The 27,501-nt window shown below is 40.5% G+C and overlaps 1 protein-coding gene across 6 annotated transcripts; it reads left to right on the top strand.

Moving 5' to 3' along the window:
* The first annotated feature begins 137 nt into the window (after positions 1-137).
* Positions 138-27,472, top strand: TTC33 (tetratricopeptide repeat domain 33). 6 transcript variants are annotated; one of them, XM_084880585.1, is made up of 6 exons: positions 138-300; positions 5,232-5,259; positions 5,929-6,150; positions 17,980-18,061; positions 18,473-18,604; positions 21,096-27,472. In XM_084880585.1, the coding sequence occupies exons 3-6, from the start codon at positions 5,930-5,932 to the stop codon at positions 21,447-21,449; spliced, it is 789 nt and encodes a 262-aa protein (XP_084736711.1). In that variant the 5' UTR covers positions 138-300; positions 5,232-5,259; position 5,929; the 3' UTR covers positions 21,450-27,472. The 6 variants fall into 6 exon arrangements, 4 of the variants coding, with proteins under 4 accessions (XP_084736711.1, XP_084736712.1, XP_084736710.1 ...); XR_014794752.1 differs by lacking the exon at positions 5,232-5,259 and having other exon boundaries at positions 140-300; positions 21,096-22,754; positions 22,838-27,472; XR_014794753.1 differs by lacking the exon at positions 5,232-5,259 and having other exon boundaries at positions 140-300; positions 21,096-22,994; positions 23,080-27,471.
* The last annotated feature ends 29 nt before the right edge of the window (positions 27,473-27,501 follow it).

The raw sequence follows: 27,501 nt of genomic DNA, 5'->3' as shown, positions 1-27,501 counted from the left end.
CAAGTCCCAGAGGGCAAAGGGGCCGCAATGACTTCTGGGATCTGTTGTCCCCGGGAAGGATTGGCGGAGGAGAAAAGCTTTGAGAAGCATCTCTCCCCTGCCGCCGGTTTCTCAGGACGCTTCCGAAGCCGCAGCCGCGGGTCGGTATTCAAAGTAGGCAGGTCGGAGGTCGGGCACGGTCACTTCCGCTTCCGGTGGGCAAAGGGCAAGCGGAATGTAAACACGGCCGCGGGGGAGTGGTGCTCCAGTAACTGGCTCCGTGGTCTGTGCTGGGAACCGGAGGGAGAGCAGGACAAGGAGGCGAGTGGGGCTGTGGTGAGGCGAGAAAGGCGCTTCCTGGGTGGCGCCGGGGCTCCAGGGGGCTGTGGCGGAGCCGGGAGGCTGGGCTGGGTCCGGGGGCGGGCATGGGGGTCGGGCCCTCCCCGCCCGGCGGTGTGCGCGGCGCTGACCTTCCCGGAGCCCGGGAGGAGCGGGACCGGCCGGCGCCCGCGGCCGAGGAGGGGGCGGGAACGCGGGGCCGTGCCGGGAGCCTGGGTGACTTTCTCAGGTTTAGATGGGGAGAAAAGGAGGGAAGCCGCCGATGCCGGTTTCAGCCCCGCGGGGACGCTTTCGGGTACATGGTGTCTGGAATGCCTCACCTCCGAGGCCATTCCTGCTCGCGGGAGGCTTCTGTTTTGAGGACCGGCCTTCTGCAGCTGGGCTGGGAGCTGCCGGCGGCCGCGGGACTCCCAGGCCTGCTGGGGGGCTCCTGTGCCGGCAGAGGAACTCGGAACACAACGTGGTTGTTTAGAATTCTCATGGCGCCCATTAAGTATAATTCTGCATAATGAATGTGTGTGGTTTCACGAGTTTAACCTGAAACCCACTTGATGATGATGTACCTGTACGATGATTTTTTATTTATTTATCCTGGTGAAAAATGTAACTACAGACTTAAGAAAGCCTTCTGTATAAGAAGCTGTAATTGAATGTTCAGATAGCCTTAAGAACAGTACAGTCGTACTCTTGAAGATACCGGAATCAAGTCGCAGTGTTACATTCTCCAAGGCGGGAATTGTGTTATGTACGTCATGGGACTCACCCTTCTTTTAAGCCTAGCTAATTTTTAAAAATATATTTTTATTAATTTTTTTTACAGAGAGGAAGGGAGAGGGATAGAGAGCCAGAAACATTGATGAGAAAGAAACATCGATCAGCTGCCTCCTGCACACCCCCTACTGGGGATGTGCCCGCAACCAAGGTACATGCCCTTGACCGGAATCGAACCTGGGACCCTTCAGTCCGCAGGCAGACGCTCTATCCACGGAGCCAAACCGGCTTTGGCAGCCTGGCTAATTTTTATTCTTCAAAATTCACCGGAGCTGAGTGTGTCTTCTCTGACATGCTGGCATCCTTTGCTTCCTCTCTGCTGGCACTTATCCCGTATGGTAATTAACTTTACCTTGTGGTCTCCAGACAGTTGTGAAGAGAATATAAAGCTTACCACGGTTTTGGTAAGAGATTTGCGCTTTTTAACCTCAGTGGCATCTTTTAACCCTTGATTCTGTGGCATCTTCACTCAGCCCTTAGTGTTGCTGTGTCTGTTCTTCCGAGTGACTGTTTCAGATCTTTTCTGTTCTCATGTCTCAGGATCATTTCTTTCCCCTTTACTCGGAGCAGAGGGCCAGCCTCCTATTTCTCTGAAAAATGTGAAGTTGGGGCTATGAAATTTGTCATTTCCTTTTCCCTACCTCTGAACTTGCCTAAACTTTTCTTTTTCTTTTTTCTTTTTTTCTTTTTTTTTTTGGGGGGGGGGGCATTGCCTAAACTTTTCATTCCATATTAGTTCTTGTCTGAGAGGAATGTGTGAGAATTAGTTCTTGTGCCTCTCTTCAAGGCTAAACTTGTCAATTGATGGGGGTTGTCAGGCTGTTTATACGCCTAAAACCTCATTGTGTCCCGGCCTCCCTAGCGTCTGGTCTCTTGGGATCTTAAAGGATTTATGGAGGAGAATGGAAGAAGCACCTGAGCCAGCAGGGTGTGTGGCTTTTTTATTCATGTTTGAGAACCACCATCTGAGGCCTAGACCTAAAAAAAATAATTTTAAAAATTGGTTTTTAGAGGAAGTAATGGAGAGGGATAGAGAGAAACATTGATGAGAGAGAAGCATCATTGATCGGCTGACCCCTGCATGCCCCCTACTGGAGATCGAGCCCACAATCCAGGCATGTGCCCTGACTGGGAATTGAACTGGTGACCTCTTGGTTCATGGGTGATGCTCAACCACTGAGCCACACCAGCTGGGCTGAAGTATTGATTTTTAAAAAAATTCATATAAGTCTGTCCCTTTATCCTTTCCTGCACCCTACACCCTGCTCCCAATAATCTACAGACCTGACCAATGAATTATGTAATTTGCCTTTAGTAACCACAGCAGATACCTATCAGTATTAATAAGGTTCCCACTCATTATAGGGTTCCTCACAAAGTTGCATTTGGAAACGTGAAACCAGAAAACTAAATCATCCTCATTTTAGTCACCTTTAGAGATAGTCATAATCACAAGACTTCTTTCTTTCTTTCTTTCTTTCTTTCTTTCTTTCTTTCTTTCTAAATATATTTTTATTGATTTCAGAGAGGAAGGGAGAGGGAGAGAGAGATAGAAATATTGATGATGATGAGAAAATAATTGATCGGCTGCCTCCTGCACGCCCCCTACTGGGGATTGAGCCCACAACCCAGGCATGTGGCCTTAACCGGAATCGAACCCAGGACCCTTTAGTCCGAGGGCTGACACTCTACCCACTGAGCCAGATCAGCCGGGGCAAGACTTCCTCCTTATCTTGAATTATCCTAGTGTCTTGTGAGACTTGCCTAATGACCCACTCTCTCTTGTCCTCACTCTGCGCCTTTGGACTTCTGTTCTGTTGTAACCACACTTCCATTTTCAGCCATTGAGGGCCTAAGTTCTTGTCATCTTCAAACATAGGAATCCCGTAATCTCCTCTTGTAACAGGTCTGGGGAGAGAGTTTGGCATTGTCCTAATTCCCTAGTATAGTTTATAATCCGTTGCTTCTCTAGGCTTTTCTAAAAATCCCTGTTCCTTTGGAAATCATTTGTTTCACCCTTATCAACCTGTACATTTCTTTAAAAAAAAAAAAAATCTGCTGAACTCATTTAGTATTTATTGAACTGTGAAACACTGCAAACACAGCTGAAGCCTAATCCTATACATTTCGTTTTTGCTATAGTTTATTGGCACTGACTCATATTCATTAAGAACTTAGTCACGTAACACACGATTTTCTTACCCCTTCAATTTCTGCCAATATCTTGGGCCTTTCCATATAAAGGGCCTCACTTTTTCTATCCCTTTCCTTCCAGTGACTACTTACGGTATACTTTACCTCAGCTGGGTGCCTCAGATGTGAAGACCTTGATATCTGCTAGAACTTACTATTTCATTTCTTTCTTTCTTTCTTTTTTTTAAAAAATATATTTTATTGATTTTGTACGGAGAGGAAGGGAAAGAGATAGAGAGTTAGAAACATTGATGAGAGAGAGTCATTGATCAGCTGCCTCTTGCACACCCCCTACTGGGGATATGCCCGCAACCAAGGTACATGCCCTTGACCGGAATCGAACCTGGGACCCTTCAGTCTCCAAGCTGATGCTCTATCCTAGGGGTGTCGAACTCAATCAGAGAAGGGGCCAAAATCTAAAATCCAGCTTAAATCGCGGGCCGAATGGTTTACTGAACAGTCATAAACTGACAGCGGAGTGCAGGGATGACAGCGCGGTGCGGGCCACATTGCAAGGCCTGGTGGGCTGGATTTGGCCCGCGGGCCTTGTGTTTGACACATGTGCTCTATCCATTGAGCCAAACTGGTTTCGGCACTATTTCATTTCTTATTCCCACAATGCCCATGCTTGGATAGTTTTATGAAGACTTCTGGTTCATTGCTTTTCCTATCCCTCAAGTTGATCATAATCTCTTTGGGGCCATAGATTACACACACACACACACACACACACACACACACACAGACACAGGCACATACAAATATAAAAATTTTATGCCGAAACCGGTTTGGCAGAGTGTCGGTCTTCGGACTGAAAGGTCCCAGGTTCGATTCCGGTCAGGGGCATGTACATTGGTTGCGGGCACATCCCCGGTAGGGGGTGTGCAAGAGGCAGCTGGTCGATGATTCTCTCTCATCGACGTTTCTGGCTCTCTATCTCTCTCCCTTCCTGTCTGTAAAAAATCAATAAAATATATTAAAAAAATTTTTTTTAGAGATTTCTCTATTTTTTAAGCACATCCATGTGATTAATAAAGAGTTCTTGGATCCCTCAGTAAATCCCTTCTCTAAATAAATATTTGTTGAATTCTTCTGGGGTTTCCTTTAACTTCATTTCATCAATTATTCTTTTACTAGAGGCCTGTTGCATAAATTGATTCATGCAATAGGCCTTCCTTCCCTTGACTTCCAGCACCAGTTTTTCTCCGGCACCTGGGACCCAGACCTTCGCTATGGCTGGAATCTGCCATCTTTGCTGCAGACTCAGGCTGGAGTCTGCCGACTTCATCTTTGTCTTCACTGTGGCTAGAGTGCTGTTCCTGTAGATCCCTTTGCCTCTTCCTTCTCCCACAATAGCCAGCATCCTGTCCCACCGGGCCACTCTGTGCCTGGAGCAGCTGGGCAGCTGCCATTTTTTTGCCTTCTATTTTGCATATCCCCCCTGATTGGCTGGTGGGTGTAGCAGAGTGATGGTCAATTTGCATTAGTGTAGATTCTTTCTTACCCCTTACATTTATATATCATTGCTGATTTACAAAACAACATTTGTTATCTTTCTGATTCACTCACTGTGAATTTGCCAAGTGAATCTTTCAAAAACTTTTTATTATGGAAAATTTCAAATGTTCATGAAAAGAGAGAAAAATATAAGGGATCTTATGTTCTCATCACCTAATTTCATCAACTATCAATTTAGCAATTTTTTCATCTGTATTTCTCCTCTACTGCACCCCTACCCTCACTGGTGACATTGAAACAGTTCCTAGGTATCTTATAATTTCATGTGAAATAGTTTATTATGTATTTCTAAAAGATAGGTTTTTTTAAATAAATGTAATCATAATACTATTTATCATACCTAAAAAAATAACTATTTATTAATATCATCAAATATCAAATCGGTGTTCTGATTTTTCCTTTTTCCTCCCCATTGCCTTATGTGAACCCAGAGCTAACAAGATCCAAAAATTCTATTTGGTTAGTATGTCTTTTCATCTCTTAATCTAGAAGTTACCTCCCACCTTTCCTCCTTTTACAAAACCCTGGCAGTTTATTTCTTGAAGAAACTAGCTTTATTTATTTTTTTTTTGCTGTCGGCATCTCATGTTATTTTTGCATGTTCATCCAGATCCCATATTTCTTAAAACTAAAGCCTTGATGTGATTTAGGATTAATTTTAGTCAAGAATATATCATGGCTGGTGTGTCCCTTCCATCAGGAGATGCATAATGTCCACTTGTCTTTCTTGGTGTTATTTGATGACTATTTCCTAGGACCACTGTTTAATTGGGAGTTAAGAAATGGTGACAGTTGCCCAGCCCGTGTGGCTCAGTGGTTGAGCATCAACCCATGAACCAGGAGGTTACAGTTCTGTTCCCAGTCAGGGCACTGTTCGGGTTGTGTGCTCAGTCCCCAGCAGGACATGCAGAAGGCAGCCAGTCAATTGATATTTCTATCTCTTGCTCCCTTTCCCTTCCTCTCTGAAATAAATAAATAAATAAATAAATAAATAAATAAATAAATAAATAAATAAAGTCTGATTTTGTTATTCCTTTATTCCTTCTTCACTTTGTTGGACTATTTCTATAAAGGGCCAAGTTTGAAATTTAAAGCTTTTTTTTTGTGTGTGTGTGTGTGGTTTTCCAGAATGGCTTCCTTCGGATGGAAGAGGAAAATTGGTGAGAAAGTCTCAAAGGTCACTTCCCAGCAGTTTGAGGCTGAAGCCGCCGATGAAAAGGATGCAGCTGAGAGTGAAGAAGGGAATGGGCTTCCCGCCACCAAACGCAGGAAAGAAAGTCTCCTGGAAGGCTGTGCCAGGAGAAGCAAGCAGCTGAAGGATGAGGGAGCCAGCCTGGCCGAAAATAAAAGGTATGTTTTTGGGGTTTTCCTTTACAGAACATGTACGTTTTCTGACTTGCTGTCAGCAGTGGGATGAAGAGTTATGAATTCTATGTTTAATATTTTTTTTTCCTTTTTTTAATTTTCTTTTTTTAAAAAAAAATCTTTATTGTTCATATTATTACAGATATTCCTCTTTCCCCCCACCCCCCTCCGTTGCTCCCATCCACCAGGTTCCCCCCCACCCTCTGCCCTTTCCCCACCCATCATTGTCCTCATCCATAGGTGCAGTTTATGTTTAGTCTCTTCCCACATCCCCATCTCCCCTTTCCCCCAAGAATCATCAGTTCACTCCCCTTCCATACCTTTGATGCTATTATATTCACCAGTTAATATTGTTCATCAGATTTAAAAAAATTTTTTTTTGGTTTTTAGATTCAATTGTTGATAGTTACGTATTTGTTGTTCATAGTTTTTATCTTTATTTACTTTCTCTTCCAAAAGAACCCCCTTCAGCAATTCATATAATTCTGGTTTGGCGGTGATGAACTCCTTTAGCTTTTATTTATTTTTTTTCATTTGTGAAGCTCTTTATCTGGCCTTCGATTCTGAGTGATAGCTTTGCTGGGTAGATTATTTTTGGCTGTAGGTTCTTGCTATTCATCACCTTGAATATTTCTTGCCATTCCCATCTGGCCTGCATGGTTACTGTTGAGAAATCAGCTGACAATTGTATGGGTGCTCCTTTATAGGTAACTGCCTGCTTTTCTCTTGCTGCTTTTAATATTCTCTCTTTGTCTTTTGCTCTTGGAATTTTAATTATGATTTGTCTTGGTGTGGTGCTCTTTGGATTCCTTTTGTTTGGATTTCTGTGCGTCTATGTTTAATATTTTAAAATCTGATTTAGGCGCTAAATTAAAGAAATAGGTTTTAAAGTCACCTTGAAACATTCCCATGGTATCTGAAAGTTTGTAAAAAGTCTTTAAGATTCTTAGAACGTCTCTGCTCTGTCATCCTTTCTGTTCTGTCTACAGTAGGGGAAAGGCACCGGTCATTGGGGCTCAGTGCATGAGCGCTGACTTGTGAACCAATAGGTCACGGTTCGATCCCAGGCACATTTCTGGGTAGGGGGTGTGCAGGAGGCAGCTGATTGATGATTCTATCTCTCTCTCCTTCTCTTTTCTCAGAAATCAATAAAGATGCATTTAAATATGTAGATTTAAAAAAATAAAGTAAAAGCTCAGTAAAATGTAATCCAACTTACTGGTTGGTAGCAGATGGTGTAATGTTCTCTTTTTGATATTGTGGACCAGATAAATTAGATGTTTTCCTGAATAGCTTTGAGGGTGTGTGTCTGTGTGTTATTCGTGTTCAGTTATTTTTTTTCCCATTGACTTCTTATAAACTTTAGTAAATATGGAGTTTGATAATAGTTTCTTTATTCTTAGCCCTTTCTCAGCTAAATTCTTATTCTTTCCTTATATGCATCCTTTTTTTCTTTCCCCTTTGCTGTTTTTCCTACTTTTCCCCTTCTTCTGCTTAGCTCTTTCAGTGGCACCAAAAATTCTTCCACAGATCAGTGGAGAAAGGACATTGTTTAATAGCTTGTGTAGAGAAAGTTGGAACTGTGTATAGAGGAAAAGGATCTGTATCTCATACCACATACAGAATGAACTCCAGAGAAATAAAAAATCTCAATGTGAATAAAATGAAATATCAAAGGTATTTCTATAACCTAGAAGTGTAGAAGAATTTTTCTTATTTTTAAAAATTTCAAGTCTATCTTAAAGTTGAAAGAATCGTTGATTCCCCCATATTCCTCTGACTAGACTCAAAATTTTTTAATTTAATTAAAAATATATTTTTATTGATTTCAGAGAGGAAGGGAGAGGGAGAGAGATAGAAACATCATTGATGAGAGAGAATCATTGATCTGCTGCTTCTCGCATGCCCCATACTGGGGATTGAGCCAGCAAACCTAGCATGTGCCTGGGAATTTAACCATGACCTTCTGGTTCATAGATCAACACTCAGTCACTGAGCCACACTGGCCTGGCTTAATTTTTAAGCTACATTTTACATTCAGTATTCTTTAAAAAAATATATTTTATTGAGTTTTTACAGGGAGGAAGAGAGAGGGTTAGAAAGCTAGAAACATTGATGAGAGAGAAACATCTCACCAATGGCTTCTTCTAACAAGACAATGCGCCATGCCATCGATGAGAGAGAAACATCCCCACTGGGGATGTGCCAGCAACCACGGTACATGCCCTTGACCAGAATCAAACCTGGGACCTTTTAGTCCATAGGTCAACGCTCTATCCACTCAGCCAAACCAGTTTCGGCAGCATTCAGTATTTTTAAAATTAGTTTCAGATGCATAGCATAGTGGTTAGACAGTCATATACACTGGCCAGATTATTATGACCACCTGATGTTTGTAGGCAAATTTGCCGTTCACTGTATCGTATGGAATGTGGAAGCCCAAGGCCTGTTGGAACACCTTTGCTGTCTGCAGTTACCAAGATAAAACATCTCCAATTCACACAGGAACACAAGGATTGGACAGTCGAGCATTGGAAAAAGGTCATGTGGTCCGATGAATCACGTTTCCAGTTGCATCATGCAGATGGCAGAGTGAGAATTTTGCGGAAACAGCATTAAAGCATGCCCCCCACATGCATGAGTACAACCCTTCAAGCTGGTGGGGGCAGTGTTAGGGTTTAAGGTATGTTTTCCTGGCGTGATTTGTGCCCTTTAATTCATGTAGAACAACGTCTGAATAGCACTACATACCTAAGTATCATTGCTGATCAGGTTCATCCTATCGTGTTGATGGCATATCCCAATGGAAGTGGCTTCTTCTAACAAGTAATGCGCCATGCCTCAGTGCTCGTATTGTGCAGGAGTGGTTTTAAGAACATGAAGGAGACTTTACCTTCCTTAGGTGGCCCCCACAATCAGCACATCTCAATCCAGTTGAGCATCTGTGGGACGAAGTTAAAAGAGCCATCAGGCAGCTGGTTCTACAACCATCAAATCTCACAGAACTGGACAGTGCTGTTCATCAGGCATGTTGTCAGATTCCTCACATCACCTTTCAACTCTTCATGGAGTCAATGCCAAGAAGAATCGCCGCAGTATTGAAGGCCCAAGAAATATTGATGGGGTGATCATACTCAGTGTACTTTATAAAGTGATCCCTCCAATATTTCAAATACCCACCTTGCACCATACATAGTCATTACAGTACTAGAGCCCAGTGCATGACATTTGTGCACTTGTGGTGGTGTGGTTGGAGGGTGAGGTCTCTCAGCCTGGCCTGCACCCTCTCCCAGTCCTGGAGCCCTTGGGGGATGTCCAATTGATGGCTTAGCCTGCTTCTCCCGGAGAGTGGGCCTAAGCCAGCAGTCAGACATTATTAGCACTGCTGTGGATGTCTGATTGGCTAAGCAGCACTCCCCTAGGGGACAGCTTTTGCATTAATCATCTGCCCTCTGGTGGTTATTACATGTCATAGTGACTGGTTGTTCTGCCTTCAGGCCTAAACCTGCTGTCCTACATCCCCTAGATTGTGAGATGGCACAGGCCAGGTCGAGGGACCCCACTGGTACACGATTTGGGGCCGGGGAGGGATACAGAAGGTTTGCCAGCCGGGGAAGGACTGTGGGAGGGCTCCAGGGCATGTCCGGCCTGTCTCGCTTAGTCCAGATTGCCTGGACCCTAGCAGCAAGGTAACCTACTGGTTGGAGTGTCTGCCCCTGATGGTCAGTGCATGTCATAGCAACTAGTCGACTGGTCAAATATCTACCCCCCATGTGGTCAGTGCACATCATAGCAAGCGGTTGAGTGGCCTTAGCATATCATTAGCATATTACACTTTGATTGATTGAATCGGTGACTAGATGACTGGACACAGCCTATTAGGCTTTTATTATATAGGATTATTGGCTATATTTTCTATGTTGTACTTTACATTAGATTAAAAAATCCTTAATAATTGGTTTATCTTCCTACACATATATACACACTTAACTGTTTATTAGAATTTTTTTGCTGATTTATTTGAAAGTAAGTTGTAGGCATTATGACCCCTGGTTCCTAATTCAGCATGCTTCTCCTAAGAGTAAGGATGGTCTTTTACCAAGCTTAAGGGCTGTCAGACCTATGAAATTAAACTGTAATCTGATATCCAGTCAACATTTAGGTTTCTCCAACTTTCACCTACGTGTCTTTAAATAATTAAAAAAAAAAATTAGGATCTAAACAAAGTCCACAGCTTGCATTTGGTATTGTATCTCTTTAGTGTTTTCTTGGGTCCCCTATTTTTATCCCCATATGACAATGACATTTTGAAGAGTCCAGACCAGTTTTCTATTTGATTGTTTCCTTACCTTGTTTTTCTGTTCCATGTGTTTCTTGTAAACTGAAAGTTGTGTTGAGGTTTGATTTAGATTCTGATTAAACATTTTGGGTAAGAAAACTTCATATAATGTTTATGCTTTCCACTGCCTCATCTTGGGATATAGATGACATCAGGTTATCACTAGTGCAGTCACTGAAGGACATTGTGCCTAAGTCAGTCATATGCTGGGTATAATATTTGCTGAAAGCAGTATTTTTATAAAAATCTTGAAACATTTGGCGAAGGAAATAATACTAGCAAAAGTACACTTGGCATCATGAGGACTGCTGATTTATTTGCCCTAAAGATATGATTTTTTGAAGACATATGTGTGATGAACAGGAATAGTCTCAGAGTATGTTATTGGTAGGACAGAATACTCTAGATCATCCAGAGATCTAAAACTAGGCCTCAAAAAAAATAAAATAAAACTAGACCTCGTGCTTGTGACTGGTATCTGCTATGTGGAAATGAAGAGTTTGAGAAATTAAAAACAGTATTGCTGAACAAGTACTATGTCTTTTCTTCGTTTTTCTGTTCTTTTTTGTTTTTTCCTAATTGGTAAGGGTGGTTAGAAGATTTGTTAATCATTTTCGTCATAAACGAGTCAAAGTTCAAAAAGCAAACAGTTTAATTTCTAGGTTTGATATTATTTTTCGTTCTGGGTGTAATATATATATAATTTCAGAGAAGAAGGGAGAGGGAGAGAGATAGAAACATCAGTGATGAGAGAGAACCATTGATTGGCTGCCTCCTGCATGCCCCCTACTGGAAATGGAGCCCTAAACCCTGGGCATGTGCCTTTGCCTGAACCGGGGGCCCTTCAGTCTGCAGGCTGAGGCTCTATCCACTGAGCCAAACTGGCTAGGGCTGGGTATAATCTTCTATTAATATACTAGAGGCCTGATGCACGAAATTCCTATTTTAGGCACAAAGGTTTTTTGTCTTTTATAACTTGGTGAGATTGATCATTCTGTTCTTAGTCAGAAGAAAACTAAGTATAAATTTCCCTTATTTATGGAATCACTTTCAGAACATCCATAAAACATCTTTAGAAATTCCTGTAAATGCCTGTTAAAAGTTCATTAACTTTGTTGTTTTTGTCTTTTTCTCTGGACCACATTAGTGTGTGGAAGGGAAAAACTATTCAGTTATTGCCATGGGATTCCCTCTGAATTTCCTGTGTAGAGGAGAGAGATCAACTTTGTCGATAAACAAAATAACTCTTGTTTTTTTGCTTGCATGTCAAAACATTGAGTCATTTCATTAAAATCAGCTGGATTGGATGCTCTGTGTGCTTGAAGGACGCTGAGATCAGTAAGTTTCTTTTGCTCATAAAGCTCCGTGTTTTAGAATAGCGTACACAGAGCTTTAGGAAATAACTAAACAGAATTAGAGGCATCTAGGGGAATCAAGTAGTTTGGTGACTCTATGCCAAAAAATATGTAGAAGTAGTAGTTGACCATATCTAAGAGAATATTAAACTTGGTTGAAAATAAAATAAGCAGAAATAATGAAGTTACATTTAAATAAAGCTCAGCCCCTGCTAGTACTTGCATATGGACTTTGAAGTTATTTTACCTCTATTCGGATCCTAGCTTTATCGTTCTGTTTTTACAAACTCGGCAGGGTTACTAGCTTTTTAAGCTCTGGTCTCCAGTTTCATCAGCTGTACAATGGAGAGATTTATCTCATAACCCCTGGGAGATTAAAGAGCAAGTGCAGGTAAAAGCTGAGCATGCCACCTGGCACCTAGAAACCCTCAGCACCTGTACTTCGGATACTCTATCTCAGGATGTTCTGCATGATCGGTGCACTCATGTAGTGTTAATGTGTTTGTAAGATGTTTGTTCAGGCTTTTTTTTTTTTTTTTTCTAGAATTATTACTAACTAGGATATATACCTTCTCAGTAGTTACAGGGTGAGTCTTAATTTCGATATTTTGGTTTTTCTGGTTTTAGCCACTAGATGGTGATATTTGATTGTGTAGCTACGTAGTCTATTTTTTTCTTTGAGAATTAATGTGTTCGTGTGTGAAGCAGGAATTTAACTAGGATTTACCATGAATTTGTCTCTTGTCTAGAAGAGTATACCCATCAGAGTGAACTTGGAGATGATTTGGCCATATAACACACATGGTCTTGAGTGCCAGCATGACTATATTAACTGACATTGATCTTCATTTTGATGTCATTTGTTCTTCTCTTTTGGCTCCTTCTCACTGGTATACAAGTGAGATAGCATACATTTAAAAGCTGTGGCTGGTTTTCTCAGTGCTTAGAGCACAACCTCCCCACCCCGACACCAGACTGAAGGGTCTTGGGTTCGATTCTGGTCAAGGGCACTGATGCTGGTTAGGGCATGTGTGGGAGGCAACTTGTTGATGTGTAACTCTCACGTTGATGTTTCTCTCTATCTCCCTCATCCCTCCTTTCCACTTTATCTAAAGATCAATGGAAAGAAATATCCTCGGGTGAGGATTAAAAAAAAAAAAGCTTCCCTTGACTCACATGCCCTAAAATTTCTCTGCTTTCCTTCATCACAAACTCCATTGCTTGATGGATGATTCTCTCAGTCCATTCCCCACTAATCCCCCTCTTAGAAAGATTATCTCTCTGTTCTCATTTACTGTGCCCGCACTGTCCACACAGCTGACTCCTCCCTTCCTAAACACACTGCTCCCTAATCTACAGCACTGTCGTGCCTGTCCTTGTTTCAGTGTCCACTCCTTCATTTTCTTTTGCTCATTTTCTAACTGTTGGTGGGCCACAGTATTTAGAAGTTTTTTTTGTTTGTTTGTTTGTTTGTTTTTTTACAGAGAGGAAGAGAGAGGGCTAGAGAGTTAGAAACATCGATCAGCTGCCTCCTGCACACCCCACACTGGGGATGTGCCCACAGTAAATGTACAGGCCCCTGACCATAATCGAACCCGGAACCCTTGAGTTCGCAGGCTGGCACTCTATCCCGTGAGCCAAACCGGTTTCAGCAGGGCCACAGTATTTAGAAAGTGCTCCTTGTCCTTTCCAAATACAGTATTTGCCTTCTTAAACTTCCATGGCCTCTTGCTTTCAGCACCATCTCGAGACCGATGCTGACAAGCACCAGTCTTCCCACCTGAGTCCTGGACTTTCTAATATTCGATGCTTTATACCCACTCGGATGTCTAGTTAGTGTCTCAAACATAACATGTACAGAGCAGAACTCTTGGTTTTTCTCCCAAACATCTCCTTTCTAGTCTTCGCTATGTCAGTGAAAGGCCCACCCTCTGCCTAGTAATTTAAGCCCAAACGCCAGGAGTCAACTCTGCTGGCTTCTGTGCTGACCAGAGCTCACCTTCCCCAGTCCCCCCAGCTCCCTGCCTTTGCGAGCTGAAGGCCCTGGCAGCTGCTGTCCTCACAGACCAAAGGCCCCATGTGTGGTGCTGACTGACAGTGAAAGACCTTGACGGTGGCTTGACTGGACCTGAGGTCCTCTGAGGGACTGATGGCACAGCAAGAGTAAGTGGGTTAAAGCTTGTGGGGAAGACTTCGGTGATGGGAGACAGGCAAAGCTTTTTCCTCCTCCCGCCACTGGACTGCTTCCAAACACACGTTTCGTACAGTCTCTCTGAAAGGTCTACAAGAAAAGCAATCATCGCGGTTGGTTTTTGAAGCTGTTGCCAGCTTAACATGCACCTTGTATTTATTCTCCCGCCTCCTGCCTCACTTCTCTTTTTCTCCCTCACTCTGGCTTCCCTAGGATCCTGCTCCCACAAAGAGTTAGTTACCTTAGGCCTCAGACTCTCTTTCCCAGGCAACCCAAACTAAGATACCATCCTGGATTCCTTTCCTTTTTCTTTTTTTTCACTTCTAAATCCAATCCATGTTGAGTTGACTTAACACAGCCTAAGACTATGAATCTTCTCTGTTTTCACCTTATCTAGTCTGCAGGTATCTCTTACCTAGATGACTCCGTGTAGCCTCCTAACTGTCTTGGGTGCTCATTCTCACACCCCCACGGTCCGTTCTCCCTGGAGGCTCCCATCACACATACAGTGAAATCCGTCATTTTCTTTTGCTCATTTCATTTCGCCTGCCGGTCCCTGAGTGGTAGTGACTGTGGCGGCTTTTCACTCTCCTTCCTCCTGCTCCAGCTATGCTGGTCTTCTTCCCTTCCCTCAGGATACAGGTGTGTAGTCCTGCCTTGTGCCCTTTGTCTGGAATGAACTGCAGGTCTTCAGTTGGCTGAGGACTTTTTAACGTTCAGATCTTGGCTCAGATGTTTTCCTAGAGACCTTCCCTGAACCTGCATTCTGAGTGGCCACCCCGTCACTACCTATCACCTCAGTCCAGTTGGTTTTCATCGTGGCACTTACCATATTCTAACTTACGTTTGTTATCTTTTCCGGCCTTCTTTCCACATGCAGATGTTCGAGTGTAAGATCTAGAAGAGTAGGGTCCATTTACATCTTTTGAAAATTTTAAGAAAATTTTAATTTATTGGGGTGAAATTGGTTAATAAAATTATAGGTTCGAAATGTACAATGCTATAATACATCACCTGCATATTGTATTGTTCAGCACTGTGAAAGTTAAGTCTCCTTCCGTCACTATTTATCCCCCCTTTGCCCTCTTCCACCTGCTCCCACCCCCAGGCCCATTTACATCTTGTTGAATGTTGCATCCTCAGCTCTTAGAATTCTACCTGGCCCAGAGTAGGTGCTCAATAAATATTTATTAAGTGAATAAGCTGATAAGTATAGAGCTCGGACTATAGTAAATGAGACATTTAATTAGGAACAGAGTAGCTAAATACTGATACTTCTATCTGCTGGATGGGTGTGCTATCTCACTGACCAGCTTGGTCACCAGCTGGGCCTTGCCTCAGTGGAGGTGTTATCTTCCCGCTCTTGCACAACCCCTGGGCTGTTCCTTTGCTTCCTTCCTTGTGCTGTTCGGTTGGATACTATAAACTGGCTGAATCAGACTTTGGTCACTTATTAACCATAGTGACTGGAAGCCAAGTTTTTATCTTTTAATGCCTCCTACCCAACAGCTGCAGTAGGGCTGTGCCTGCTCAGTGTGTTCCAAACTGAAGTTGAATTAGTAGATACTCTGCGGAGCGTATCTGCATCATGCTCTATGAGAGCATAATAAGGGAGACCCTTGGTCTATTAGGTGCCAAGTTTCCCGTGACCCGAAAGTGGTGTTACCCTTTATCTGGAGGCCAGGAGAAGGAAAGCGCCCATTGGTGGTCTTGCCTGCATCCACTGGTATTATTTCATAAATGATAATTTTAAAAATTGTCATATTCCTGTTATATTTATCATGTTTTTCGCCTCTAGAGAATTTTCCCTCACTAACATTGGTTTAGAGTTTGCTATTTTTATTTTTAAAATTTAGGAGGAAAATTGTCTGTCTTTGTCCCTTACAAAGGCTTTGAACGTAGTGGTCCCTGTAGTGGATCTGGCAGCCATCTCTGCACATTCGGATGTGCTGCTTGGCCACCAGCCTTTGTGGGTGAGTCTTCAGCTTAGTCACACAGCCCTCTCCTGCGAGATAACAGCAGCCACCGCCACACCTACAGGGCAGGCGAGGCCGGCTTAGTAACGCACGCTCCCTCCGGGGCCTCACCACTGCTGCTGGCTGTGCAGGCTTGTTCTCAGCTCATTTGCCATGTGCCCAGGTGGCATCAGACCCTGGCAATGGTGAAGCCTATTTGTATTACTTCCTAGTAAAGGAACTGTTCTGTAGCAAGGTGACAACAGAGAGAATGTAATTTTGCTTATGTTCTTCGACTTTTTATTTTCTGCCAAATTTTGCCTCTTGTTTTGTTGTTGTTGTTGTTGTTGTTGTTGTTGTTCTCTGCTCCCTGCTAACAAATTAGTACATTTGTAGTTATGTTTGATTTGAATCTTCTCATACTGGGTAGGGAATTATACACAAGAACACATTCAGAAGACATAAACTGGAAAATAGGCAACAAGAACTTATTCAAGAGAAGATACAACATTAATATACTATGAGAGTTATTAAAATTGGTTCATCCCACCTGGTTTTTATTAGCATTAGCTGGGGACTTTGAAAAAATACAGATGCCTGAGTCCTACTCTGAGAATTTGTTTTAATTGATCTGAGGTATTGTGTGTGTATGTATTTGTGTATGCATGTGTGCGTTTTTCCTCCATAATCTCCATAGATCATTCTGTACGTAGCCAGGAATGAAAACTGGTGGGTTATATCAGTGTTTTTCAACCTTTTTTGGGCAAAGGCACACTTGTTTCATGAAAAAAATCACGAGGCACACCACCATTAGAAAATGTTAAAAAATTTAACTCTGTGCCTATATTGACTATATATAAAGTAATTCTCTTGAATAGGAATCAAATAAACACAAAGAAAGTATTTTATAATTACTTTATTATGAAATATTAAGTAAACAAAACAGTGAAAAATTATAAAATTCTTGTCTTGTCTGCACCTACGGCACACCAGGCAACATCTCGCGGCACACTAGTGTGCCGCGGAACAGCGGTTGAAAAACGCTGGGTTATATATTTCCTATTTAGCTCTAGAAACCAGAACCATTAGTTGAAAGGTACAAGACAGAAAGGTACAATGAAAAAGGTTCTGGTAATAAGGACTTCTCCTCCTAGAAATATTCAAGTACACATGAGTTAACTTCTGTGAAGGATGCTGTGAAGATGACTGCTTTGGAGAACATCTAGGACTTGGTCATTCCTTTAATTTACTTTTAGAAAGGAAGAGTGCTTCTGTGCTTCTGCAGATTTGGCCTGGAGTGTGCGAAGATCAGTTTGGGGCACACTGAGTTTGAGATGTTTCTGGGACATCTAGATGGAGATACTAGTTGACTAAATGGCTTTGGAGCTCAACACAGAGACGTGATTTAGAGAACAGCAGTGAAAGGTGATCGTGGAAATGACCTCCATACCTGCCTCATTTATTCAGCCCCATCTTATCCACAGGCCTGTGTTCATGGTGATGGACAGGACGGTGTTTCATAGACAAGGACACTGAACACTGAAGAGTCTGTACGCAGTTCCCGGAAGCTCTTGCCGTCTGTCAGCAAACGGCTGCAGCTTAGAGCCCAGATTTACCCCTGGATTGTGAAGTCCTCAGAAAAGTTCTTTGTAAAACATCTAAAATGACTGCCAACATGTGCCGATATTGAGGTTGATGAGAAAAGAGAAACTCTTGTGGTGACTTCTCAGCCCAGGACATAAAACTTGGAGAAAGCTTTTCAAGATCTCTTTTATTTATGTTTTGCTTTTTTCTCTTTTGGTCTCCTTTCCCTTATCTCTTAAATTTTCCTATTTTTTGTGACATCATTACTATCAGTTCTTGAATAGAGATATTGCTTGATAAACAATATTCCTTAGCATCTGGTTTTTAAATTTGGTCATGTGCTCTCAAGGACTCATTAGAAATGCGATATAAATGTAACTTTAACCACAGATATCGAGAGGCCATTCAGAAGTGGGATGAAGCACTACAGTTAACCCCAGAAGATGCTACCCTGTATGAGATGAAGTCACAGGTAAGGTCTATGAAGAAGGCCACTTTCTTTATGAAATTGCACTGTGTGTTTGGTGAGCATGATGAAGCAAAATAGCATTTCCTGCTATTTTTATTTTTAAAAAATATATATTTTATTGATTTTTTACAGAGAGGAAGGGAGAGAGATAGAGAGTTAGAAACATCAATGAGAGAGAGTCATTGATCAGCTGCCTCTTGCACACCCCTACTGGGGATGTGCCCACAACCGAGGTGCATGCCCTTGACCGGAATCGAATCTGGGACCCTTTAGTCCGCAGGCCGACGCTCTATCCACTGAGCCAAACCGGTTCGGCATGTTTTTAAAAATGAAAAGAGTTACCTATATATGTTATATATTAGTAGTTGGCTAGTTTATGGATGTTACAGGTTTCGTTTCTCTTTTTGACTCTAGGTCCTAATGTCACTTCATGAAATGTTCCCTGCAGTTCATGCAGCAGAAATGGCTGTGCAGAGAAATCCACATTCGTGGGAGTCGTGGCAAACTCTGGGGCGTGCTCAGCTTGGATTAGGAGAGATAGTCTTGGTAAGGAGTCAGATGATTATAATGCTAATATTTTGTTTTTGTTTTTTTAAATATTTATTTATTTTTAAAGATTTTTAGATTTTTAAAGAGAAAGGAAGGGAGAGGGAGAGATTTGAGAGAGCACCATGGACTGGCTGACTGGGAATTGAACTGACAACTTTTTGTGCACTGGACAACTCAACCAACTGAGCCACACTGGCCAGGGCTATGATTTATCCAGGACTAAAATTTTATTTTGACATGTTTTGATCAGCTCAACCCAAAAGTTAGTCATTTATCAAGTCTATGCAAAAAATAGCCAATCAGCCCTTAAAGGTATTAAACCACAAACACAGGTCAGAGTTATTACTGTTATTTACATCATAAACACCAATTATATCAGGGTCAGAATATTTTTCAGGTAATTAGAATCATGGAAATTAAAAAAAATTCACATAGCCTGTAAGCATCGTGACCAGGATCGAAACCACAGTCTTGGTCTATGCCTGACTTGAAATTGAACCTGCAACCTTTTGGTGTATGGGACGACACTCTAACCAATTGAGCCACCTGGCCAGGGCAAAATTTTAATTTTTTTTAAATAAGAGTACTCATTGTTTAACTATTTCATTTCATTTTTTTCCTGTTGATATGGTTTTGTCCACTATGTTGTGAAATTCTTGAAGGAATTAAAACAGTTACTTTGTCTTCATTTAATGTTTTTTAGGGCTCTATTTGAATTAATATCTAAATTTATAATATGTAAAATTAATGTATCTTTTGAAAGATTGGAATGGTTGAAAATTACTCAATGTCATAATGAAGGGATACTATGAAAAATATATTGAAAGCAAGCTAAAATTTCTGACATATAACAATTCTTATTACAGGGGTGGGCAAAAGTAGGTTTATAGTTGTTTGTATGAAAAATAATACAATAATCTATACTAATAAAAGGGTAATATGCTAATTAGACCAGGTAAACTGGACATCTGGTCATCCTGCCTTCCTTCTGGACAAAGCTACAGTTACAGGAGCTGAGGCAGAGGTGGTTAGGGGCGATCAGGCAGGTAGGCAGGTGACCAGTTAGGAGCCAGTGGTTCCGGATTGCGAGAGGGATGTCCGACTGCCCATATAGGCCTGATCCCTTCGAGCCTAACTGCCATCCAGCAAGGGGTCCCAGATTGGAGAGGGTGAGGGCCGGCTGAGGGACCCAACAACTCCCTCCCCTTGTGCACAAATTTTGTGTGCTGGGCCTCTAGTTAATGAACATTAATATAAGAATAAACTCTGTATTTTGTGTACTCACAACTATAAATCTTACTTTGCCCACCCATAAATAAAAAAATATAAGAAAATACATAATTAAATGGAACAGGTAATAAATTAAAAGTCAATAGTATATCTCTATAAGTAATTATTTAGATTTTTATGCAGAATTGGGTGTATATGTTGGAAAATGAATATAGGGTTGGTTCTTTTTCTAATTTTTTGAGGTGTAAAGGTAGGTTTTTGTTTTTTTTTTACTTGAAATTTTTCTTTTTAAATAGGCAGTTAGTGCTATAAACTTCCTCTTAGTTCTGCTTTTGCTGCATCCCATAATTTTAGTGTATTTTTATTTTCATTTGTGTCAAGATCTTAATTTCTCTTTGATTTCTTTTTGAACTTACTGATTGTTCAAGAGTACATATTTGTGAATTAATGTTAATGACTGCATATTTGTGAATTTTCCCATTATCCTTTAGCTATTGATTTTAGTTTATTCCATTTTGGTCAGAAAAGATGGTTGACTGTCTTTTTACATTTGTTAAGGCTTGTTTTGTGATGTATGTAACATGTGCTCTGTCCTAGAAAATGTTCCACGTGTCCTGTTCTGCTGATGTTGAGTGAAAGGTTCTGTGTAGGTCTGAGTGGTTCGTTGCTCAAATCTTGTTTCCTTATTGATGTTCTTCCCTTCAGTTCTGTCAGTGTTTACTTTATATACACAGGTGTTCTGATGTTGGGTGCGTACGTTTTTATAAGTGTTATATAATTACGGGGAGTCGACCATTTGTCATTATGCAGCGTCGGCCTTGGTCTCCTGTGGCACTCAGTGCATATTAGCACTACTGTTATCTGAACTCTTGGCTTCAAGGATATATGTTTCTGGTACCTTCCTGACCCTGACTTAGCTCCAGAAGTCAATGGATTCATGTATTAGCTGATCTGCAGAAGCTGAACAATGTGTTTGTCTTGTTTTGAGCTATAATATCAATATCTCTATTTTGATGGACTTTTAATCCTCATCAGCAATTTGTCATTCCCTTTCACAGTTTTACAACCTTTTATTTTTATTTTTCTTCATAATCATCATCCATGGTTAGGGCACAACCCTAACTTCCATCCATACATTCAGTTATGTTAAAAAATATATGTACTGTATTTTATATACATGCAGATATTGTGGATTATGCTAAATGCATTCATTTAAAAAACAATGCAAGCAGAAAAACCTGGCCTTTTCTCTCTCTAGGCAATTCGAAGTTTTCAAGTAGCCCTTCATATCTACCCAATGAACCCTGAGATATGGAAGGAAGACCTTTCTTGGGCAAGAAAGCTCCAGGAGCAGCAAAAAGTAGCGCAGAGGATGAAAAAAAACGACGTACCAGAGGAAGTCACACATGTCTCACCCAAGTCCATTCCCGACTATGACTTTGAAAGTGATGAGATTGTTGCTGTTTGTGCAGCTATTGCTGAAAAACAAAAGCCAGTTTCAGATAACAAAACAATGGTTATTGTGTCAGCTTCTGGGACCGTGGAGACTGTGAGTGAGAAGGAAGATGGGGCCACAGCCCCAGACGGCTCCGTTTTCATCAAAGCCCGATGAAGCTTAGCAGGAGCTGCTTGAATCTGCCTGTTTGATTGCCACAAAGTCTTAGGCAAACGCATTTACTCTGGAGAAACAGGGTCACACTCCTGTTTGTAAATCAGTTTTTCAGATGAGGTGTATACAAACTAAAGGGTAGACTTATTATAGAGCGTTTGGACTGTGCTTTGATAAGTTATGAGTTAAACTTAAGATTAGAATTCTGACTACAGTGGTTTTTGATGAATAAACTTAATCCAAATGTATGAATGAATACATTTTAAAGACAAAACTTGGAAGGGAATGCTCCAATAGTGAATAACCTGATGGCCAGTGTTATTAAAATATTGACTTTTTTATGATAAAAGAAGTGGGTGATTTCTCTCTCTCCAAAAAATATACTGCTGTTACTGTTCACTCTTCTATTTTTCTTGTTTTATTAGAGTAACTTTGTCATGAAGCTTGAGTATTCTGATGTTCATGTTTGATTCAAAATTGTCCTTTGGTTATATGTAGATTCTTTGCAAATTGAGCTGGAAATGTATGCAAATGTGTGTGTTCTGGACAATTTCTGTAGATACTCTTACGTCGGATTTATGCTTGTTTTGACTTTTAAATTACTCTCACCATGGTAGTTGCCACCTTCAGTATTTGTTGGATGTGGGAATTACTGATACATTGTAAGAATGATGGTTTTATTTTTTCAATTGTTAAAGTAGACAGTCCTTACCACAAGTGGGCCATTTATAAGATGTGCATTTTTTCAATGAATGGCTCTTATAGCTACATCATAAATTGTACTGCAATGTCCTAGTCAAAAGCAGTATTTACTTTATTTTTAAAAGCTTAAAAACCCTGTCCTGGTCGGTGTTGGCTGAGTTGGTTGAGTGTTCTCCCATGCACCAAGAGGTTGCTGGTTTGATTCCCAGTCAGGGCACATGCCCAGGTTGTGGGCTTGATCCCCAGAAAGGGGTATGCAGGAGGCAGCCAATTGATGTTTCTATCTATCCCTTCTCCCTCTCTTTTCCTCTCCCTCTAAAAGTCAATAAGAACATTAAAAAAATAAAAGCTTGAAAACCTTGAAAATAACTTACCTTTTGCTTATAACTGTTCAGCTGATGCTTTGGAATTCTTTTTATAGATAATTTGTTTGGAACTGCTCAGTAAAATGAGAAATAACCACAATTTTAAATAACTAAATTCTATCTTTCTAAAAAGAAAATGAATGTAATGATGTTATTAGAAATCCAAAGAGTGAAAAAACTTAGGCACAGCACACGTGGAGACTGAAATGTGATTTGCGATTGGATCTCGTGAACAGAGAAGGTATATTGAAGAAGTAGTTCATTGAAACAACAGTAGCCACAAATCAATATTGCCATTGCTAATGTGAACTGTTATCTTTGTAGCACACCCATTGTAGTACAGTTACATAGAGCTGCTGGCCCTGTTACTTCTGACCCTCAGGAAGCTTTGTCGGTGTGACATTACTTTTATCCTTGTTGGAGGTGAAAGTAAGTAACTCTGTTTGAAGAAATCTTCCCTTGGAACATTTGTTAGATGCATGTAAGTACTGGTTTCTATTTTTCTGAGATGATTTAAGGTTTTCTTTTAGTAGAATGTTTACCTCTATTTTTTTTTTTTTTCAGAGTCTATGAGAAGTCAGCATTTGCCTTAAAAGGTATTACATTTCCTCCCAAAGTTATATTAGAAATTTATCCCTGGTTGGAGAAGTTAATTTTAGAATGATCCAGAAAACAAATATAAATTATATTTTATTTTATGAAAAATATTCTCAAAGGGTGGGTAGTTGGGTGTCTAGAGAAGTTGGTATGTTGTTTTGTGTTAATGAGTATTTGTTTATATATAATCTGTGAATAGTCATTTTTCCTGTATTTTATTTCCTGTATTTTAAATATTTGCCTATTTTGTGTTGGCTTTTGAAAAACGGGGTTTCTTTCCTTCTTTCTTATGTGAAAATGAAATATGTAAAGCACTTTGTATGTTAGGTCACATATGAAGCACTTGATAAATGCTAGCCTTTTCTATTTATGAAGAGCTTGAATTAGTTCGGAGATATTTAACCTCAGTTGCTTCTGATTTTAAGAAAGGAGGAGAACTTCTTTGTGATTTTTTTCTTTATCTGAAAGTGAGGAGGCACTGCTTTGGATAGTATAGGACAGATGGTCATCAATTGGGGGTCGTTCCTGGTGTAAGGTCTATGCCTCGACCCCAAAAGAGGCAAGACCCAGGTCGGGGTGCAGGTTGCCACTAGCTGCTGCTGAAGAATCCCTTGTTCCCTTTGAGTTGGCATCTGTAGGCCAGATTCGTCCCCTTCTCACCCAGATACGGGACATAAGATGGTTTACACACGGGATGGAGGAGGAAAAGAAATTCCGACTTACGGAGAGGAAAGGCTGCTCTTTTCTCCAGGCCCCTATAAGAGCATGCTGAGCCAGCACTCCTCCGTGCCTGAGGAGAAAATGGCAGACATTTCTTATAGGGAGGTGAATACTGAGATACTGACACTTAGTAAACTGACTGGAGAAAAAGAATTGATGTTCATGGTAAAACACAAAGATGTTTAATATACTTCCTGAAACTACACTACACATTAAAGTTATATGGAATACAATTTGTATTTTTCTTGGTGGAAAATTATATAGCATAGACACTCATTAGTCAAAACACTATACATCCAGACCATGCCTGCTAATTTGAGAATCATGTATTATTCTCTAGACCCGTGGTTCTCAACCTTCCTAATACAGCTCCTCAAGTTGTGGTGAACCCCAACCATAAAAGTATTTTCGTTGCTACTTCATAACTGTAATTTTTGCTATTGTTATGAATCGTAATGTAAATATCTGTGTTTTCCGAAGGTCTTAGGCAACCCTGCTAGCGGTTCTCAACTGCTGCTCTAGACAATAGGTTCTTGTCTTGTTATTCATCTGAAATCTAAGAAATGCTACATAAACATTGAAAAGTCATGTAATGTATAGATCACAGAACCTAAATCTATTACAGTTGGGGTCTGTGTACAATATTTTATGGTAGTTTTAAGTTGTCATATGGCAAAACCGTAATGAAGACTTACATCAAAAAGGTTTGTCTCAGAAAGCTGGAGTTTCCATGATTATAACTTGCCAGTACAGCCTTTTTAGTTTTAAAATAAAGTTATGCTTAATGTCATGATGTCAAAAGGTAGTTTCATTGCCTTTCCGCAGTAGGAAAACGGTCAGCCATTTCTTAATTTCAGGCTTCATGAGTCAGAAGCCCTTCCGAATGGACTCTGGACTTTTATTTCATAACATAATGTATCTAAATGAGTTGTAGGTTGACATAAGAACCACAGTTCCATAATTATCTTCAAATCAATGATAATATTAAATGGTTTTTTTCTGAGAGATTATTAAACTGGTAGTGGATTTTGTAATTGATGGCATTTTAGGATTGAAAGGTAATGTGTGTTTTTTTTTAAACATTAATATAGAAAGGAGGTGAACTTCTTTTACCAAAGGAAATTGAATGGAGAAGGGCAGCCCTGTAGCTAGCCTGCCATGAACCGTGCCTAAATGTGTGCTGTGTGTGAACTTCACCTGCTGTGTGTGCCGAGGTGGAAGGAAGGCTGAGAAACGTTGGCCTTCACTTTGTTGGGAGGCAGAGGGTAGAGATGGCTTATTTGGACATCTATTAGCCAAGAAATCCTGATCTCTCTCTTTCCTCTCCCCTACCACCCCTTCAGGAAGAGGGAGTGTAGGATAAGTAACTGGATATTAAAGCTCCTTTCCTTCATTTGGATTCATCTTGCCTACAGAGAGCCAAATTTAACAGTGTGTAAGCTTGGCAATGAAGGCTCTCTGCCTCTGTGGCTGGGCAGGACTGCTCACACTGGGTGAGTAGGTCTCTAATTCTGGGTTTGCTATTAGGTGGCCGTTGTTGGCATGAATCTAAATTACATCCTTTAACCTAGACTTTTTCAGCAATACATCCGACATACTGGTTCTCCACCTGCCCGACTTTTTTTGTCTCTCAAATGTTTCAGAAGTCAGGAGGAGGAATGGGTACTATATGCCTCCTTCTAACCCCCAACAAAAAATGTCAAATTACAGCGGGGAGGGTAGGGAGATCTGGGGGAGATAAGAGATCAACCGAAAGACTTGTATGCATGCATATAAGTATAACCAATGGACACAAAACTCTGGAGAGGGGGGGCATGTATGGGAGTGGAGGGCGGGCAATGGTAAGATATGTACACATAATAGTTTAATAAAAAATAAATTAAAAATAAATAAATCTGAGGAAGAAAAAAAAAGTGTAGGTTATATTTCAAAGTAAGCACGCGACAAAAACCAAATTAGAAATGTTTTCTAATTCTAGATTTTTTTTTTTTTTTTGTAAATCATGGAAATTCTATTGAAATGGGTAATCTTAATTACAAGATAGCATGTCCGTATTTTCCGGCGTATAAGACGACCCCCTAATTTTACAGTTAAAACATAGGTTTTGGCCTATATTCGCTGTATAAGACTACCCCCCACTTCAAAGAAATGACTTACTTTGCCGTCAAGATCTGCGGGTAATTTTTGTGCAATTTTGGTCTTTTGCCCCCGATTTTCGGTTGACTTTTTTTCGTTTTAAAGGTCGTCTTATACGCCAGAAAATACGGTAAATGTTTGTTCAGGATATTTAAAAGGTCTACTGACTTTTAATTGTGATAGACCACAATGTTAATTCTAGTTTTCATTGGAAAGAAAGAATGTGAGACGAACTATGATATCCTCTGTGAACGTGGTCAACTTTCTTACATATAATACAACACATCCATTATAAATTTACATAGGAGGAGTTTAGACATGTGAATGCCTATGCAATCACCATTACCATCAAGATACAGAATATTTCCATCACCCACACAGTTCTCTTAGGCTCACTTGCAGTTATTCTCTTCCAGTACTGTTCTGCTCCCCGTGACTATAAATTAGATTGAACTTTTCTAGAATTTCAAATACAATATGTACTTTGTGTCTGACATTTTTTGCTCAGTATAATACTTTTGTGATCTATCTATGTTACTGTGCATGTCTGTAATATGTTCCTTTCTATTGCTGAGTATTATTCTGTTGTACAGATATAACACAATTTGTAGCTTTTCATATTGTTGATGGACATCTAGGTTGTTGATGAACATCTTGAGTTTTGAGCTGTTATGAATAAAGCTGCTATGTATATGTGTTACAAGATGGTGTGTGGGTATATGTTTTCACTTCTCTTGGGTAACTACTTGGTGGTGGAATTGCTGAGTTTTATGGTAAGTATGTATGTGACTGTAGAGGAAACGGTGACATTTTCCGGTTTTCTTTGTATCAGCAGTGTATTGAAAAGTTTCAGTTACTCCATCTCCTTGTCAGTACTTGGTATTGCCATTGCTTTCCATTTGAGGAACTTAGTGGATGTGCAGTGTCTCTCATTGTGGTTTTAATACACATTTCCCTGGTTATGTTGGGCATCTTTTCATTTGTGCATTTGACATTTGCATCTTCTTTTTGGGAAGCACCTGTGCACATCTCTTCCCTAGTTTTTATATGGGTTATCTTTATATTGAGCTGTAAGAAATCTTTTTCTGTATTCTGGATAGAAATCCTTTATGAGATCTATGGATTGTAAATATTTTGTCCCTATCAGTGGCTTGCCTTTTTGTTTTCTTAATGTCTTATGAAGAGCAGAAGTTTTAGATTTTGATGGAGTCCAGTTTTCATTTTTTTTTTTTTTTTTTATGGTTATAGTTTCTGTGGGCTGAGAAATCTGCTTACTCCAAAGTCAGAAAGTATTTCTATTTTCTGCTAGAAGTTTTATAGTTTTAGCTTTTATAGTTAGGTCTGTGATCCATTTCAAGTTAATTGTAGGTATGGTTGGAGGTAAAGGTTGAGTTTTTGTTTTGTTTTTATATCCAGTTATTCAAGCACTATTCATTGAAGAACTCCACCTTTGTTGAAAATCAGTACACCATGTACTGAAGGTTTTTCTGAGCTCTGTATTCTGTTACACTGATGTACACTGGGTGGCCAGGTTA

Source organism: Pipistrellus hanaki (assembly GCF_964339955.1).
Source record: "Pipistrellus hanaki genome assembly, chromosome: 4".
Lineage (NCBI taxonomy): Eukaryota > Metazoa > Chordata > Mammalia > Chiroptera > Vespertilionidae > Pipistrellus > Pipistrellus hanaki.
Note: the sequence above shows the minus strand (reverse complement) of the source record. Positions and strands in the feature narration are given on the sequence as shown.